Below are 17,078 nucleotides of genomic sequence, written 5' to 3'. Positions count from 1 at the left end.
AAGGCAAATAACTTCAGATTCTCTGTTGGAGAAGAGGGTTGGAGCAGGGCTCTATACTTCCTGGCAGAGCCACTGAAGTGCACTGAGCCTTAGCTGCATCATCTGTCAGGTGGAGACAATGCGCCTGACCCCCTGTGGATTGCCAGCAAGATTCAACAAGTTCCAGAGATAACAACCTGGGATTAGTCAACAGTAGCCAAGGTGAGTTACCATGTTTGCTATGTTTTGTTTAAGAAGACAGGAAAGGAGAACATTATGGATGTTTTCCAATAATATGGGGAAACCGTAGAAACCTGTAGTACTTTAAGAGCTAAATTTCATTACCCAGAAACTTCCCTTTTGCAGGTCCCCTTGGGAAGCCAAAACATCAGGATATATAGTAACTGTGCCAGCCTCTGGGCCTCCCTACCAGAGCACACACCTGGTCCCCCCCTCTGAGATCAAGGTTATCCGTGGTCTCAATCGACACATCTGGTGGGATCGAGGACAGAATAGGACACTGGGTATAGACTCCAAAATCTAGAGGCTGCTAGTTCAAAAAGAGGCCAACTGCTCTTTGGGGACCAGCTGCCAAGAGACGGAAGCTCCTGCCTTGAGCCCAGACCTGGGGGAGGTCATTTAGACTTCAAACTAGATATCCCTGGGGGATACCAAGTGGCACCTAGCCAGTCCCTCAGTGGAAAAGCCAGCTATGGAATCAGCATTGCCTCTTCATTAATTTAACTCTGATTTGCTGAGCACCTACCATGAAGCAGGCACTGTGTCAGCCAAGCAGGGGACTCAGACACAGGCACAGGCTCCTTCCCTGTAGGAGCTCATACCCTACTAAAGCAGGGGCACATTGTAGGATGAGACCAACATGATAATGAGCACTAGTTCTCACCAAGTGCTCACCAAGTGCCCGGCACTGTGCTAAGAACTTTCCAGGTTGAATCTGATTTCACCCTTGCCACACTCCCATTCTTACCACCTACATTCTTACAGAGATAGAAACTGAGGTCCAGAGAAGTGTCATCAGCTACCCAAGGTCTCCAGCTAGCAAGCGGTGGAGCCAGGATTCACACTCAAGCCTGGACTCTAGGGGCCATACCGGCCACCTCACCACCAGTGCAATAGGTAGGTACAGGTAAAGATGCCATGTGGGAATGCCGGGGTGGGGCTCTGGGGGTACAGAGAGTGGGCTTTGGAATCAGCCAGATTGGGGTTCTGGAGCTGCTCTCCCACTCATTAACTTGAGGGACCCTGAGGTCAATTGTTTTCTATGGCAAAGGAGACCAATGATGCCTTTCTGGAAGAGAGCACTGAAGATGGGAGGAACTGACATAGTGAGGGTGCATGGTGCCATCCTGGGCATGTTCCACTGGACCAAAAGGAATCAGCCAAAGCCCATGAAGTTTGGGGGTGGGGAGGAGGTGGTCAGGAAAGGCCTTCGTGAAAAAGGAGACTTTTTAACAGGGGATCAGTAAGTTTGGATTAACTTCGAGAAAGGAAGTGGGGTGGGGCAGGCAAGAGCAGAAAGACCCTGGAGATGAAAAGACTGAAGGCCCAGTTGGGGAACAAGCTGGCTGGAACTCATGGAGTCAGTGGAGGAGTAAGGCAACCGTGGCTGGAAAGGAGGATGAGTCCACATTTAAGCTGGTGGTGCAGGGACCTCTGGCCACATTTCCTGAGAATCCATTTTGCGGTTCCACCAGAGACCAGGCATTATAGGGTTTGTCTTCTGAAGACACGCTCTTTAAAGGAAAAGGGGAGACAAAGGTATATCTCTTTAAAGAGGAGGAAGGCACAGCAATTGGCTAGTTGGCTTCCTTTCTTTCCCTCCAGCCTCCCCCTGGCACTGCACATCACATGGCACCAGAGACGAAAGGGCCCATACTGCTAAATATTAAACAGACCTTAGGCCTAAGCACCATTTCCCTGCGCGCACACACACACACACACACACACACACACGGTGAGAAGCAAATTTGATTTTCCAAAAGATTGCATAATTCTTAGGTGATATTAAAATAGCTGATGAAGAATCTACTTTAATCTTTTTTGGGTGGGCGTCGAAGGCCTGAAGAGCATTGCTTAGATATTTCTGACAGAATCGTTTACAAGAAATAAGCCACCAGCATGGAGCTGCAAAGCCAACAGCTCCTAAGACCGCCACCTCCTGCAACCTCTTGGGGCCTCAGATGCCACCCTGGATGTCCAGGGCGGGTGAGCGGGTGACCCTAGCAGGAGGCCTGCCCCCCAGCAGCTCCCACAATCAGGTACTGCTTTTCTGAGATGGGAAGAAACATCACTGCTGAAATGATCCCCTCCTTCCCTGGGCCTGAAAAACTTCCTGTCAGCACCAATCGCTTGGCATATCATCACGTCCAGCCTGCGCCCGCTCTTCCATTCTTGGCTCAAACTGTATGGAAAACAATCTGATTTGTAACTCTTTAGGGGTGTGTGACAGGCCTCCTTAACCAAATTGTGACCATCTTGTGGGTGGGTCAGAGTTGTGCCCTACTGTAATCCTGCGTCCATGCGTCTGGGATACACTAGATAGCAAATATCTGGCCACAATGCTAGGTAATGAATCCTAATCCTCTCCACTGATAATTTGGTTCTTGGATGTCTACTAACATCATCTTCCAATAATGTAGTCACAATGTATGTATGCATATTCATCTGCATATTCCAAGAATCTAGAACAGTGCCTGGCAGGCAATAATAGTCCAGTAAGGGCTCCTTCTGAAGCCATCTCAATTCCATTTTGGAAGAGTCTTCATCCATCAAGTTGGGATCTGAAGGGTGAGTGGGCATTAGGCAAAAGAAAGGAGGAAGCCAAGTGTGGGGAGGATGGAGAAGGATCTTCCAGGTATCGGGGACAGCAGGAGCAATGCTGGAGTGTAGCCCTGTGGCAGGGAACTGGCTTGGCTGGGGGTGGGGTGGGGGTAGGGGTGGTGTCTGGAGGAGCCGTAGGTCTTGGACAGAGTCAGAGAACGTGTCCCCTCCCACTCGAGCAGGAGAGAGGGAGGAAGGCAGGCAAGTGTGTAGTCTGATGGCAGGACATTAAGAAGGCTTCCATAGGATGGCTTTTACTTTCTCCCTGAAGAGGGAAGTAGGGATTCTTCTATGTGGGAGGAGGGGCAGGGAGAGGGAAGAGAGGAGAGGTTTCAGGAGAGAGGACAGGTCTGAAGTCACCGCGGAGGAGAGAGGAGACAGGACGGAACCGTGGGAAGTGGAAGGATTTCTTCTGAAGTGTTGAGGGTCCAGTAGAAGTTGGAGACCACATCTTTCCATTACCCCCAGGACCACGGCTGGTCAAGGTTTCTCCAGCCCCTGGGTGTGGGTGGACTGATGGATGGAAACTCCATCAGCCCTCAGGTGGGAGGGATGGAGAGGCCCCCGGAGAAGCGCAGGGGGGACTCTCCTAAGGGAATGGTCTGGGTAGAGGGCCTCGGGCTGGACAGGGCAGGGAAGAGGTAGGCCGCGGTGGGGAGAAAGGGCACAGGGCAACGGGCTGGGGTTTCCACCGTGGGGTGAAAGACAAATGGGTAGCGGTGACTGGGGTTGCCAGAAGCGTAGGGGTAGAGGTGAGGAGGGGCAGAGCAGGGGCAGAAGCAACTGATACCAAGGAAGGGATGGAAGTGGGGGTGCTGATGAGGAAGTTGGAGGGGTTGCCCTGAGGACAGACAAGGCCCCAGCTGGACCCATGCCCTAGAAGCACCCTGGCAGCCTGTAGGGTTCGCAGGAAACCAGTCCAGCAGCTGCCCCCCAAGCCGGGAACACTGAAGGGCTGGGGCCTGCCCCGAGGTCACGGGAGCCAGGAGCCCCCCCCCCCCCCACCTGCTCGCCCCAGGGCCGGGCTGGGCGGCCCAGAAGGAAGCACGTGGCCCCCTCGGGCGCGTTGCCCGGGAGACGCGGGCTGTTTACCAGCGGCCGGAGCCGGCGGACCGCGGCGGATGGAGCAAGGATGGAGCAGCGGCAGGTGAGCGCGCCGGCCACGGCCACCGCCAGGGTCACGGCCAGGGCGACGCCCCGGGGACAGGAAGGGCCCGGGGAGAAGCGGCCACTCCCGGGGCCACGCAGGCCCGGCCCAGCTCACCGTTGCAGGAATGGGGCAGCTCCCGGGCTCCGCGGAAGCCCCGGGGCCTGGACGGGGACACCGACCCGCGGGGACCAGAGGCCGTCCCGCACACCGAGAGGCCCGAACCAGACCAGACCGGAGCTCCCCCAGAACCGTGCTCTTTCACCTGGGCGCCTCTCACTTTCTAGACGTCCCCTCCTGCCCCTCCCCCAAATGCCTGCTTCTGCTGTTCCAGCCCCTTTCGGTCTAGAGGGGCCTGCGGGCACTTGGAAGATCTTCTGCAGCTATCCTCCTCCACCTGCCCCTCCCCACGCTGCTCCTGCAACCGTCCCCACTGCCTTTTCCAAACCTTTGATCACTTGATGGCTTGCGGTCCAATTTCTCCACTCCCCCTTTGAAACGTGGCACTCTGCGTGGGACAGTGCATTCTACTCATTTAGTCGGGGGTAGAACTGGGAATGGTACCAAAGTTTTCTCCTGCTCAGGCCAACTACCATCTCCTGTTGATTCTTCTGAGTGCCTTTCATGCCTTTCATCCTGACAGCCTCACCAGGGGGGCGGGGTGGGGATTGGCAGGGGATAGTATTAACTGATAAACATTTTTAAAAGACCAATTCAAATGTATGCATCCTCGGTATACATCAGCAGATGGTACGTGGGTGGGTGTATTTTACTGCGTTTACCGTGGGTTTAGATTTGGGCTGTGAGTGGATGAGGGTGGTCTGACCCTGTGCTGAGGGGCGGGTGGGGGGGGGGCTCCTTAGGAAAGCAGGAGGATGGCCTCAGCCTTTCCTGTCACATGTTCTCCCTTTCCAGTTGATTGGGTGAGTAATCTTAAGGAATGGGTGCCTGCCCTTTTGGCAGTTCCCTGGAAACAGTTACCAATGTTTGTTTCCTGACTGCTAGCAAGCCTCTGGGGTGCAGCTATTCTGTTTAAGTAAACAGGCCACTTGCCTAATCAGCTGGCAGCTTGATGGATGCCTACACCTAGGTCTTGTCAAATCACTTTGTGGTTGAGCGATTGCCAGGCCTAGAGGTGGGGAAACGAGCTGAGCCGGGGATAATGATGGGCTCTGCGTGAGTCTTCCTGGCCCCAGGGGCGGGATGGGCAGGGTTCGGGGACCAAGGTGTGGCTGCAGAGGCACTGTTGGCCCAGGGTCCCCAAACACCTGTTTCCCCTGCTTCCCCTCTCCATGGGATAGATGCTGGGGAGAGCTGGTGCTCCCTCCATGTAACAGATGGTCCCCGAGCTCGGGAGGAGGCAGTGGGTTATGAAAGCAGGTTCGATGGAATGGTTTTACCTGAAGGAGGTGTTAGTCTCTAAATAACCATGAGTGGGCTTATAGGAATTAGTCATAATTGAGGTTTTTTTTTTTTCTCTCTCTCTCTCTGAGATAGCTCGCAGTCATGTTATCTTATGACCAGGGTGTCTTGAATATGACACCCCCTGAACATGGATAATTATATAGTACCAAAAGGTATAGAAAGTGCATGCACATACTCAAGTTTTACTGTTAAAAATAATCCAGCAGAGAGCCTGCAAGAACACATGACTTTCCTCATCAAAGTTGTTAAGGAAGAGGTTTCTAAGTTACCAAACTTACTGACAGTTAAACCTTCCCGAGGCATGTGTGGGAGTTAGAAGCCAAGTCTGTGATAATTCTGTAGAAGCTGTGGCAAATTAATAGCCATTCCTTGAGGCGGGGAGGGTGAGCCGAGAAGGGGAGCTGGTTCCCGAGTTGAGCTTATCTTTGGCAGAACAGTTGGACAATTATGACCTTCTTGTGTCATCCTGAGTTAAAGTGCAGAGCTGCTTAATTGCAAGGGAAAGACTTTAGAACTAAACCAACAGGGAAGAAACCACGTTTTTCACAGTTGATCAGAAAATAGATTAAATTAACAAGGAGATGGGCAGGCTTTTTTCATGCCAAGGAGAAGGTTCCTGAACTCCCAGCAGCCAGACTGGGTGTGAAAGCCTAGCGAGAAGTGGAAGATGGGAGTGTGGAAAGACCCCGTCTGTGGACAGGGTAAAGCGAACACAGAGGCTTTTAAGTTAAGAAATGGAGGACAGCTTTTGAACTGGCTAGTGCCTCGGGGATATAGGGGAAGACTGTGTTTTGTTTGGGTCTGGTCTTAATGGAGAGGGAGAGGATACTTTCTAAAATTTGGCAAGATGGGTGAGAGGCACCGAACGGTAATGTTAGAATGGAAGGCTGCAAGGCTGGCATTACATTGCTCAGGATTGTGTGACAAAGGTAGCGTGGAGTCAGTTTGAGGTGAGGATGCAATGAAAGTGTGGAATTAGAAAGCGTTATTAGAAAAGCATTATTTTGCATTTTTGAGGCAAGTTCAGAGGCTGTAGCTCATTAAAATCAGCCTTCCGGCGTTTCTGTGCAGTGGGCAGGGCAGGTGAACGTCCCAAAATAAGCCCAGCTGGTTAGAGGTGACTAGGAGTAGAACCACTTTTTCCCTCTCCTGGGGAAAATGCTCTGCAGCAACAGGTAAGACTTTTGGACATAAAGTGATAGAAAGCGCTAAACAAACAGAAAACCAAAAACAAAAGCAAAAGCACCTTACCTTTTCTTAAGCCAAGCCTGGAACTTATAGCCCTGGTTACATTATTTCATATTACTACCATCCTGTTGCGGATAAAGGGACTGATGCTAGAGGTATTTAAATAATGTCTCCAAGGTCATATGGCTAATTCTATAGATGGGGAAAGAGATGTATCAGAAAGGTAGAATGATGGTCCCATGGTAGCACAGCTAACTCTCTGCAGAGCCTGAAACAGAACCCCAGACTTGGGACACCAGGTCCTGGTTCCTTTGTACTCAAATATGCTACTTCTTGGGGATGGTGACGCACTGAGAAGTTACCAGAAGGTCTCTAGAGGGCGGGGAGAGACCTGGTCAACCTATGGGCAGAAAGCAGCAGTGCAGTGGTGGTCAGGATTCCAAGGGAGGAGGGGAGCCCTAGACATCCCCCCTCCCCACAGTGTCCTGGGAAGGATGTAACCAGGGCCTTGGGGTGGTGGTGGTGGTGGTAGCCTTGTTAATGAAGGGGTCACCAAGGTGGTGAGGAGGGAGAAGGAGACCTGATCTGGCAATTCTGGCCTGAGTAGAGAAATGCCCACGCCCCTACCGAGCTTGGGAACACGGGGCTTCTGTGGGATTTTGCTAGCACTCATGAGCACCCTTAGCGTAGGAGACCCACCTAAAGAGGCCCTCAAAGTGTTCACCAGGTAGCCGGGAAGACAGAAGGTGAAGCCTAGGTCCTCCAGAATAGGACCTGGTGTCACAAGACCCAGGTTCTAGTTCAGGCTGTGCTGATAGCTGGCTTTGTGACCATGGGGCAATTGCTCTGCCCTTCTGGCTCATACATCTGTAGAATCAGCACGTGTCCAGAGTCCCCTATGGAGTTGGTCTAAGACACAGTTTGGTACATGTGGCCTGCTGCCAGTTTTATGTGGCTTGTGGGCTAAGAATAGGTTTTATACTTTTAAATGGGTGAAAAAAAAGAAGAGGAATATTTTGTGCCACATGAAAATTGTATGAAATTCAGATTTCAGTGTCCATAAATGAAGCTTTATGGGAACACAGCCACACCCATTCGTTTACCTACTGTCTATGGCGGCTGTCACCCTCCAATGGCAGACTTGTGGAGTTGTGACAGACCCTATGGCTGTCAAAACTGTAAATATGGGCTATCTGGCCATTTACAGAAAAGGTTTGCTGGCCCCTCATCTAGAACCTGCATACCTCCCTGTGAGTTCTGGCCAAGGGGCCAATTTTCAACAGTGCTCCCCTCCCCTTTCCCATCCCCCTGGTGACAAAGTTAGGGTGGTGGAGGGATTTTTTTACATGGAGTGATTTGTGCAGAGCCACCTACCAAGGTTGAAAGAAAAGACAGGAGGAAGGAAAACAAAGTAAGATTAAAGTGTAGGTAGACAGGAAGAGTCAGGTAAGGCCTGGGGGCGGCGAGGGGAACCGGGTCAGTGGCTGCAAGGGCAGGGCTGAATCATTGGACCAGAGATCATGTGGCTTCCAAAGCTGAAAACGTGCCCAGAAAAAGTTAGCCAGCCCCTGCCCTAGATTGTCACATGGCTTGTTGCTTCTCATTCCTTTGGTCTCTCAGTTTAAAGCCCCCCACCCCATAAGAATAAGAATGAGCCCCCCCACCCCCCGCCAGTCACTCTCACTTTATTTCCTCATGGCAATAATTTCTCATTGTGGACTCAACACCTGTCTTTCCTCGGTCTTGGTTCACTGATTTTTTTCCAAGTGATTGAAATGAATGAACGAGCGAAGGAATAAACGGCAGCAGGTGCCCCTCTCCCCATGCTCGAAATCCAGAGAGAAACACCTAACTCCATGCCGGTTGGCACTAATTCCGGCACCTGGGGGTGAAGGGCTTGGAGGCCAGAGTCCCAGGAAGTTTAACCCGCGGCTTGTCTTTCCTCCGCTTCCTTAGGGGTCTTGAGGAGCAATGGCCACAGAAGCCCCTGTGAACATAGCGGCCCCTGAACGCAGCCCCGTTGGCAGCCCAGCCGCTGACGGCTTCGCCTGGCGGCCCGACTCGGCAAAGATGCACGTCCCAAGGCCCAAGTCCGCCAAGGGCCGGCCGCGGCCGCGTCCACACAAACCACAGGGTCCGCAGGGCGCCCAGCTGTGCTCTCCGCGCGCGCCGGCCACCCTGCCCCCGGCCGTCCCCTGTGAGTCGCCAAGCAGCCAGAGACCCGGAGCCTGCGCACCCAGGTCTCCAAACCAGGGAGCGCCCGACGAGATCCCCGAGCTGCTGCAGCAGGTGCCCATGGGCGCTTCCTCCTCCCTCAATAAATACCGAGTCCTCCCTTCCATCAACAGGAAGACCCTGGAGGAGGGCTCTGTGGACGCAGTGGCCACAAAGGCCGGCTCGCTGCAGCTGAGCAGCATCCAGGCTCTCTACCGGGAGGAGACGGGCACCATGAAGGCAAGCGAAGAAGACTCCAGAGTTCGAGCTTGTTCCCCAGAGAGGACAGTCATCGTCCGAACCAGGAGACAGATGTCATCCAGGGCCCGAGACCTGGAGGAGCCATCAGACGGAGAGGCGAGGCTGCTGCTGGCCATCAGATCCCCGTCGGGCCGAAGGTTCGTTCACCATTTCCGGCCCACTGACGCCTTACAGACCGTGGTTGCTGTGGCCGAGCGCAACAACCAGGCCACCTACCACCACTGCAGCGTCGAGACCATGGAGGTGCCCAGGAGACGTTTCTCTGACCTTAGCAGATCTCTGCAGGAGTGCAAAATCCCCCACAAGTCGGTGCTGGGCATCTCACAGGAAGAAGAGGACAGGGAGCCCTGAGTCCACAGCCACCCAGCTGGAGTCCTGGGTCTCGGAGTAAGGAGCACGCTTGGGTGCTGTGGCCTTCCGGGCAGCTCGGTACCCAGTGCCCTGCGAACCTGGTGCGCCTGTGATTCTTGGGACTCGTCCTCACAGCACCTCCTCTGAAGGAGTGAAATCTGCACGTGCGCCAAGCGTATTGAGAAGGTTCTCCTCCAATTGTTAAAGTCCCTCCAGCACTGGGGCGAACTGGCGAGGTACCCGGGCTGTTCCTGAAACCGCCGTGACCAGGCCTCCTCCTTTCCCCAGAGCTGGGTCCTTTCGGGAGCATCTGCTTGCTTTTACAACGAACCCTCGCTCTCTTGAAGCCAATGGTTTGCCTTTCTGTATTTGATGCAGGATTAAACACTTCCCAGAGAGGATTCTAGTCTGGTAAATAACCAGGGCTCAGGAAATGTCGGACTGGCATTTGTATTTCTCGCAAGCATCTTTAAGAAACAGGCAGTTGACACTATCTTAGAAGCAGCCCCCTTTGCTGGCATCGGGTGGCTAGAGTTTCTTGGGGATTACTGTTTGTGTGATGTGGCTTCAGAGGAGAGAACAGGTCTTTTGCTAATACAAATCCCCCAACACATCAACATTTCTGAAATAGTCTGAGAGCGAGAAAGTAAATTGCTTCTGCAATCGTGGATTAGCCAAGTAGCTACTCTTAGATAGAGAATAAGTAGGTTTGCAAATATCGGTAGCTACTCTCTGCATGCAACATTCTTCCCAAACTGAGAAAAACCAGTGGAATCTGATTTCCTTTGCTTTTGTCACTAATGGAATCTTTTTGATTTTGAACCGCCCAAACCTACAAGTCTGTACCAGTTTGCACCGGAGGCCCCCCTTGGCCTATCTGGGTGTGGACACATGGTTTCAGCGTCTCACCTCCTTCAAACAGAGACTCCCTGGTGTGAGGACACCAGTGTCCCTGTTCTGTGATTTCAGAACCTCCCGAGACCAAGGGTGCCTCTGTTGGGCATCACTTGGCTGCGCCCCGTACTGAGAGACCGTGTGCCCAAGTGTCTGATGGGCACGAAGTACATCTGAATGCCTTAGCCTGTTTGGTTTTCCAACTCTGAAGTGGTGACGTGGACAATTTGCCAAAGTTCTCTTGTATCGGGAGTTCAGCGAGAGTCCCACCTCTCATCTGGATCCTCGTTATAGCCAAATCGCCATCCAGATTAGGGAAACTGATCCCTCAAGATCTCAGCCATCCCAAAGCCCCGAGTACCGATGCGCCTCTCTCTGCTCCTGGGTACACAGGGAAGGCAGGCGTTCTAGAAGCCTATCGGCGTGACAGCCTCAGCAGCAAGTGCATCTTGTACCTAGATAAGGAATGTGGCTGGAAATGTTACTTCCAGCAAATTTATACTCAGCCACCGAGATTAACACCAACTTCATCTCCTCTAAAGAAGGCTCGCCTTGTCCTTCCCGCATCCCACACCACCCAGATCACTCGAGAGTGGGCTATTTCGGAATGTGTGGTAAAATTTCCTAATACCATCTCGGTTGCAAAGGTCAGCTGGGGCTTGCAGGGCCTCAGGCAGGCCCACGCAACTGGCCACCTCTCCCAACCAGCGACCATGTCAGAGGGGACGGGAGGCTCGAGCCCGGTACTCACAGTACAGGAGGTTTACCTCCCACCCAGGACTCAGGCACATATCTGCCTCTGATCTAGGAGGCTGGAGGAAGAGCCTCCCGCAAAATCACACCTACTCTGTGGTAAGAATAAAATCCCACCCACCTGGGACTCGGTAATCTCTTCAGGCAGGAAATCTGTAGAAAACTTCAGTGAAACGGAGCATGCTCGAGGGAGCTAGAATCTTCTGCACTTAGGGCTTTGCTGCTGCTATTTAGCTTGGGATTTGGGGGTGGCAAAAAATGTGGAAGGCATGAAACATAGAAATATTTTAGGGTATCTTAGGACACGTGACCAGAACTAGACTTGAGCCACCTTAATAAACTTTTTTTGGACAAAAGGATGGTGAAACAATAAAAATTGACTTGCGTGAAGCTGAGTCACTGGAGAAGCATGCCTTCTATTTTAGCGCAGGACTCCAGCCACCGTGCTCTAGCAGACAGAGGGGCCCATTGACCTCTTGGGAAAAGCACTTGGCTGCGCTGTTAAATCCAAGTGCTCGTCCCCAGGCTCCCTGCTCCCACCCTTCCCACAGATCTTGCTTTCAGGTTATATGATAGCACCGAGCTCCGTATGGCAAGAGACTCCTGAATTCCTCCTAAAAATCATTCCAAGTACTCTCCTTCAGAGGTTGGCAAGAACAGCTCCATCAGAATTTCAGAGAGGTGGCTCTACAGGTGGCACTGCCACATGGCCACCCTGGCCTGATGGGCTAACCTGGGCCCAGCACACTACTCCTGGTGGCCTTGGGTGACCACTCTGTAGTCACAGACCTCATTCATTGAACCAGTGGCCACTGAGGATCTTTCCTGTGTCACTCACAGGTGACTGGCATTGGCAAGGAAATGTGGAACTGCTTTGGGACTCTCAACCTCAAGGCGACTGAAGTTGGTGGAGGTAGCTTTATCCGTGAAGGACCCTGGAGTGAGGGTCAGATACACTGTTGCTGTCTCCTCGCCGTCTTGTGGAAATGCAAAGGCAAGTCCACCTTTCCAGTGATGGCACCGGGAAGCATGGTCTTTAGGGATGTGAACTTTGCATAGGACAAAGCTTCAAGACCAGTTTTCCCTGCATATCCCCTGTTACAGTCCAAGAGGTAAATTAGTCCTGGCAGCAGAAGGAACAGCAGGAGAAATAAGTGACTCATCATTTAGAATCCAAAAAATTTTCACCAACAGATGGCAGGTGGTTTTAACACAACAGTCCTTGCCCTGAAAGTACCTGGGGATCCAGCCAACAGCCGGCAAGCCAGGGCAGTCCTGATGAAGAGATGCAGGTGAACGTGACTGTCACTCCAGAGAACCTGCAGAAAATACTCCACAAACAAAGAAACGTAGACAAGTCTTGAAGTTTCCATTATAATTAAAAGCCTTCAAGTCCATTGTCAGATCTCTCTCCCCATCATGCATTACAAACGTAGGCGCTCCAGGAGCTGAGCTGCTTCACTTTGGTCCATGCTCTTACCACTATTTCAAGTGGGTTTCTAGTGTCAAATAAAGCCATGCTGCCCCGAGAGGTACAAAGTTTCGCTTTACACAGTGTTTTAATAAGTTGAGATAAAAGGGTGTGTGGTTTCCCGTAGCATGAGGTGTAGTTTCGATGAGCCTTTCATAGGGTAAGAGGATCTACTGTCCTACCTTTTCAATAGAATTGCAAAGAAAACTAGATGATTCCACCTTAGCCTTACTTTGGAATCAGTCTGAGAAGCCAGCAGGAATATCTGTCTCCCCAGTGCAATGAGTAACACACCACCATCAAGTGCAAAGTTTGGAGCCCGCTCACCCTCGCCTCGAGTCAGAACCAACCCAAACCCACAAAGGTCAGAGGCCACTGCGGAGGCGTTGGCAACATCCAAGCGGAGCCGACCCTCAGTGACTCACAAACACACAAGACAATAACTCACATTATAAAAATAAAATTGGGTGTTCTGCGTCTACACTGGCGTAATCTTTTCTGATTAGGGCAGTGTCTGGCAGCCCTTTCTGACACACCTCTGTGTTCCCTACCTTCAAACTGTGCAGGAAGTGGCGGTGCTCCTGAACAATTTATGGGGAAGATCAAGTCTCTGGAGGTATTTTCGGACACACTTGAATCCTGTCCCAGGAAGTTGAGCCACTGATAGACAACCATCCATGGGTGTGGTTAGGCAGGCCTCGATCAGAAGGACTGCTGTGCTCGGCCGGGAGCACTCTGGCTGTTGTGTTGAGAGTAGACTGGAGGGGTCAGTGTGGTAGATGGAAAACCAGCTGTGGCCCTTGACAGTGACCAGGGTAGAGATGGTGCCAATTTGGGCCAGAACAGCAGCCATAGATATCGTGAGAGGTGTCAAATTCTGGACACATAGTCTGTTAAGCCTCGAGGGAGAAAAGAGGCAAGATAGTTTTGACAAGTTGGGATTTACCCAAGTGGACGTCACCATAATGGACTGTTCCTTCAAAAATGAGCAAACATGTCAGCAACAAACACATGGTGGGCAGGGAGAAGCACTGACCAGAAGCAATGTTCATAGGAAGGAAGGAAGGAAGGAAGTGCATGAAAGGAAGGAAGTGCCCTTTTTTTGGAAAAAGTGTACAGAGAATTCCTATGCCATTCATTGCTCTTTGAGAAGAGATGCAACTAAAAATGTCACTATTTCGCTGAAAATCAATTACCATCAAACTCTCGGGGCATGCTTACGGGCCAAGGTTACTTAATCTACCTGGTTCCAGTGAAATGACACATCGTTTACCTCTCCCGCTCCTGCCTGCCTCCATTCTGTTCATTCAAATCCAGCAGCTGACTGGGGATGCATTTCTTCTTGGGAGGGCAAATAAAACCAGTGTCCTTTGACCTAATTAACAAAGCTTCCAAATTTCATGATTTTCATGCCCACCTGTTTTTTTGTTTTGTTTTGTTTTTGTTTTTGTTTTTTTTACAATGAGGAGATCTGTGCAGTAAGGCCTTGGTCCTTTTTGTGACCGGCTGAGAACAGCACCTTCTGGCATCTGTCCCGCGAGGGAGATGGAGGCCTGCTCTGGTCGGTGAGTACCACTGACAGGCACCCCAGGTCAGCTCTAGACCCTGCCCTCTGTGGAACCAGAGTGGCCAGCCACTTGCGGACAAACCATGGGCGAATACAGCAACTCTACTGCCCAGTTGGGAGGATGCTGCGAATGCAGCAACTCTACTGCCCAGTTTGTGTCCAACAAACTCATGGGAATGACCTGCTGCCCCGACTCCAGCCTTGCATCTAGCTTTGGAACTAGATGTCCCCCTAGACCAGACTTCAAATATACCATGTCCCCAAAGCCTCTGGATCTAGACTCTGTAGAGGGTTGATTAGTCCCCCCAACCCAGCCTGGGCCTCAGCTTGCTCTTTGCCTTCTTCCTGGAGCTCCCAACAAGGCTTCATCTTATTCAAATCATCTGTAACAATTTCATTCAACAAGTATATCCTAAGAATCTATATGCCAGGTACCTATTAAGTCTATCAATGAACAGAGCAGAGCAAAAGTCCCTGTCCGTATGCAGGTTACATTCTAATGTGGGGATACAGTAAAGAACAATGAACGTAATAAACAATACAGTGTGGTTGAAGGGGATACAGGTGATGGAAAACAGAAAAACAGAGCAGGGAAAGGGAGATCTGGAGACCACGGGGTGGGGGGGAGTGTGGTAGAGGATGGGACATCACATGGTGGTCCAAGCCGACCTAATTGACAAAGTAGCATCTGGGCAGAGAATTTGAAGGAGGTGAGAGGAAGAGGGTAGGAGAGGTGTGGGGGAAGCCCATTCCTGGCAGTGGGGATGCAGAGGTCCTAAGGAGTGAGTACATCCAGTCTCGTAGGGGAAGGGTCCCAGGCAGGGTAGCTGGAGTGAGGGAGGGCAGAGCCTTCAGACATGGCACGGGGAATAGATCACCGGGATCTTCCAGGCACTGTCACTGGGTGAAATGGGGAGCCACTGCAGGGTGCTGAGCAGAGGAGTCAGTACCTGACTTGTATGTCCAAATTAGCGATCTGGATGCTGCGGTGAGAACAGGCAGAGGTAGCAGATGGAATCCCAAGAAGAAGTTATGACTTTTGTCATCCAAGCAAGAGATGAAGATCCCAGTGGTACCCACAGATGTCATGAGAAGCTGGGTCAGCTCCTGGGCATATCATCTCTTTACTTTTTAAAAAAGTAGTACTTACTTTTTGGGCACCTGGATGGCTCAGTCGGTTAAGAAGCATCCAACTCTTGGTTTGGCTCAGGTTGTGATCTCAGGGTCATGAGGCCGATCCCCACATCAGGCTCCGCACTCAACTCAGAGTCTTGAGATTCTCTCTCTCTCCCTTTCCTTCTGCCCCTCCCATTCGTTGCCTGTCTCTCTCTTTCTCAAATAAATCTTTAAAAAAGTAGTACTGAGTTTTATTGTAAAAACAGTATTAAAGTAAATGCTAACCCATAATATGCATCATCATCATCATCAATCAATCAACAGGCAGGAGAGGCTCACTCTTAGAGGATCCATTGCACTTTGTCTCTAAGACAAAACACACACCTTTTTTTTTTTTTTTTGATGGAAAACTTAGAAAATATAGAGAAGATGGAAGAGGAAACTAAAAATCAGGGATCCCTGGGTGGCGCAGCGGTTTGGCGCCTGCCTTTGGCCTAGGGCACAATCCTGGAGACCCAGGATTGAATCCCACATCGGGCTCCCAGTGCATGGAGCCTGCTTCTCCCTCTGCCTGTGTCTCTGTCTCTCTCTCTCTCTCTCTGTGTGTGACTTTCATAAATAAAAATTAAAAAAAAATCTTAAAAAAAATAAAAATAAAAATCACCCATAATCCTTTCAGTCAGAGATCATGGTTATTAATATTTTGACATATGTTGTTTCTTTCTTAAAGATTAAATTCATTTTGCACTTTACTCACTTGCCAGTAGGCATGCATGCATTTAACATTTGCAATCCTAACAAACACCGCGATTTTAGATTCTTTTTCCAAATTTCTCCAGTCTTCATAATTATTTAAAGGTTGACTAATATTTCAACATGTTGATGTACTATAATTTCTTAAGCTATTTCCCTTTTATGGAACATTTCTATGTTTCCAGGTTTTGCTATAGAAGTCTATGCTTGGGGGCACCTGCGTGGCTCAGTCAGTTACACATCTATCTTTGGCTCAGGTCATGATCCCGGGGTCCTGGGATGGAGCCCCACATTAGGCTCCCTGCTCAACGGGGAGTCTGCTTCTCCCTCACCCTCTGCCTCTGCCTCTGCCCCTGCTCCTGCTCCCTCTCTCCCTCACTCTCAAATAAAATCTTAAAAAAAAAAAAAAGTCAATGCTTGAAGCTACATCTATGTAGCTTTTTGTATCTTTTGAATGATTTCTTTAGGACAATTCCCAGACATAGGACTGGTATGTCAAATTATCTAAAAAAAACACCTTGTGGATTTTGCTCTGCTTTTCGAAGGATTATATAGAAAGGACCTCAAGTTTATTACATTACCAACAACTTGGAGACTACTGCTTTGGATATAATATTCCTTTTGTTGGCTAAAAATAATTTTGCACATCTTTGCTATTGAATATTAATATTAAAATATTAAAAATCTTACATGTCTTTCAACATATTTTTAACGTCAAAATAAAAAACACAGTGCAGTGACTTTGCTTTCATAACCCGGGGCACTTTATTTTAGTTAAAGCTAAGGCAAGCAGGGACTGATGGTGGGCTCAGAAATAAATTTCTTTGTCCTCAATATATTAATTGATCTACGCATTCTATCTGATACAAGTATTACACTTTTCAAAATACATGTAGTCTTGAACTGAACTCTACGTATGTTGGATTTTTCGGAATCAAATATTAGTTAAATACATTATCTTTTCACTGAGCCAACAAACTAATCACGTACATGCCCTGGACTTGGGGCATAAAGATCAATCAGACAGGTATTTGCTCTCAAGAGTTTCCAATTTAGTGGGAAGAATCATGCAAAAAAACAAAAACAAAACATATGTGGTAATACTATACTAGTCTTTT

General features: G+C 50.2%; 2 protein-coding genes across 6 annotated transcripts in view; one reads left to right on the top strand and one right to left on the bottom strand.

Moving 5' to 3' along the window:
* PLA2G2C (phospholipase A2 group IIC) overlaps positions 1-17,078 on the bottom strand; it is a 90,943-nt gene that overhangs the window by 16,707 nt on the left and 57,158 nt on the right. The window contains exon 1 of one of the 4 annotated variants that reach the window (XM_077899344.1): positions 4,416-4,617. Coding sequence is in view for 2 of the 4 variants with exons in the window: in XM_077899342.1 (XP_077755468.1) it covers positions 3,611-3,693 (83 nt within the window). In the remaining 2 variants the exon portion in view is untranslated. Of the gene's footprint in view, positions 1-3,610; positions 3,774-4,084; positions 4,257-4,415 lie in introns of those variants that run through there. The other 3 variants (XM_077899345.1, XM_077899342.1, XM_077899346.1) reach the window with 3 other exon arrangements.
* UBXN10 (UBX domain protein 10) lies at positions 3,820-15,448 on the top strand. 2 transcript variants are annotated; one of them, XR_013380644.1, is made up of 3 exons: positions 3,820-3,967; positions 8,537-14,089; positions 15,064-15,448. XR_013380644.1 is itself a non-coding variant. In XM_077899341.1 (2 exons), exon 2 carries the CDS (start codon positions 8,552-8,554, stop codon positions 9,404-9,406), a length of 855 nt encoding a protein of 284 aa, XP_077755467.1. In that variant the 5' UTR covers positions 3,820-3,967; positions 8,537-8,551; the 3' UTR covers positions 9,407-14,561. The 2 variants fall into 2 exon arrangements, 1 of the variants encoding a protein (XP_077755467.1); XM_077899341.1 differs by lacking the exon at positions 15,064-15,448 and having other exon boundaries at positions 8,537-14,561.

Source organism: Canis aureus, chromosome 5 (assembly GCF_053574225.1).
Source record: "Canis aureus isolate CA01 chromosome 5, VMU_Caureus_v.1.0, whole genome shotgun sequence".
NCBI classification, from domain to species: Eukaryota; Metazoa; Chordata; class Mammalia; order Carnivora; family Canidae; genus Canis; species Canis aureus.
The sequence above is the reverse complement of the archived record's forward strand: the minus strand, read 5'-3'. Positions and strand labels throughout refer to the sequence as shown.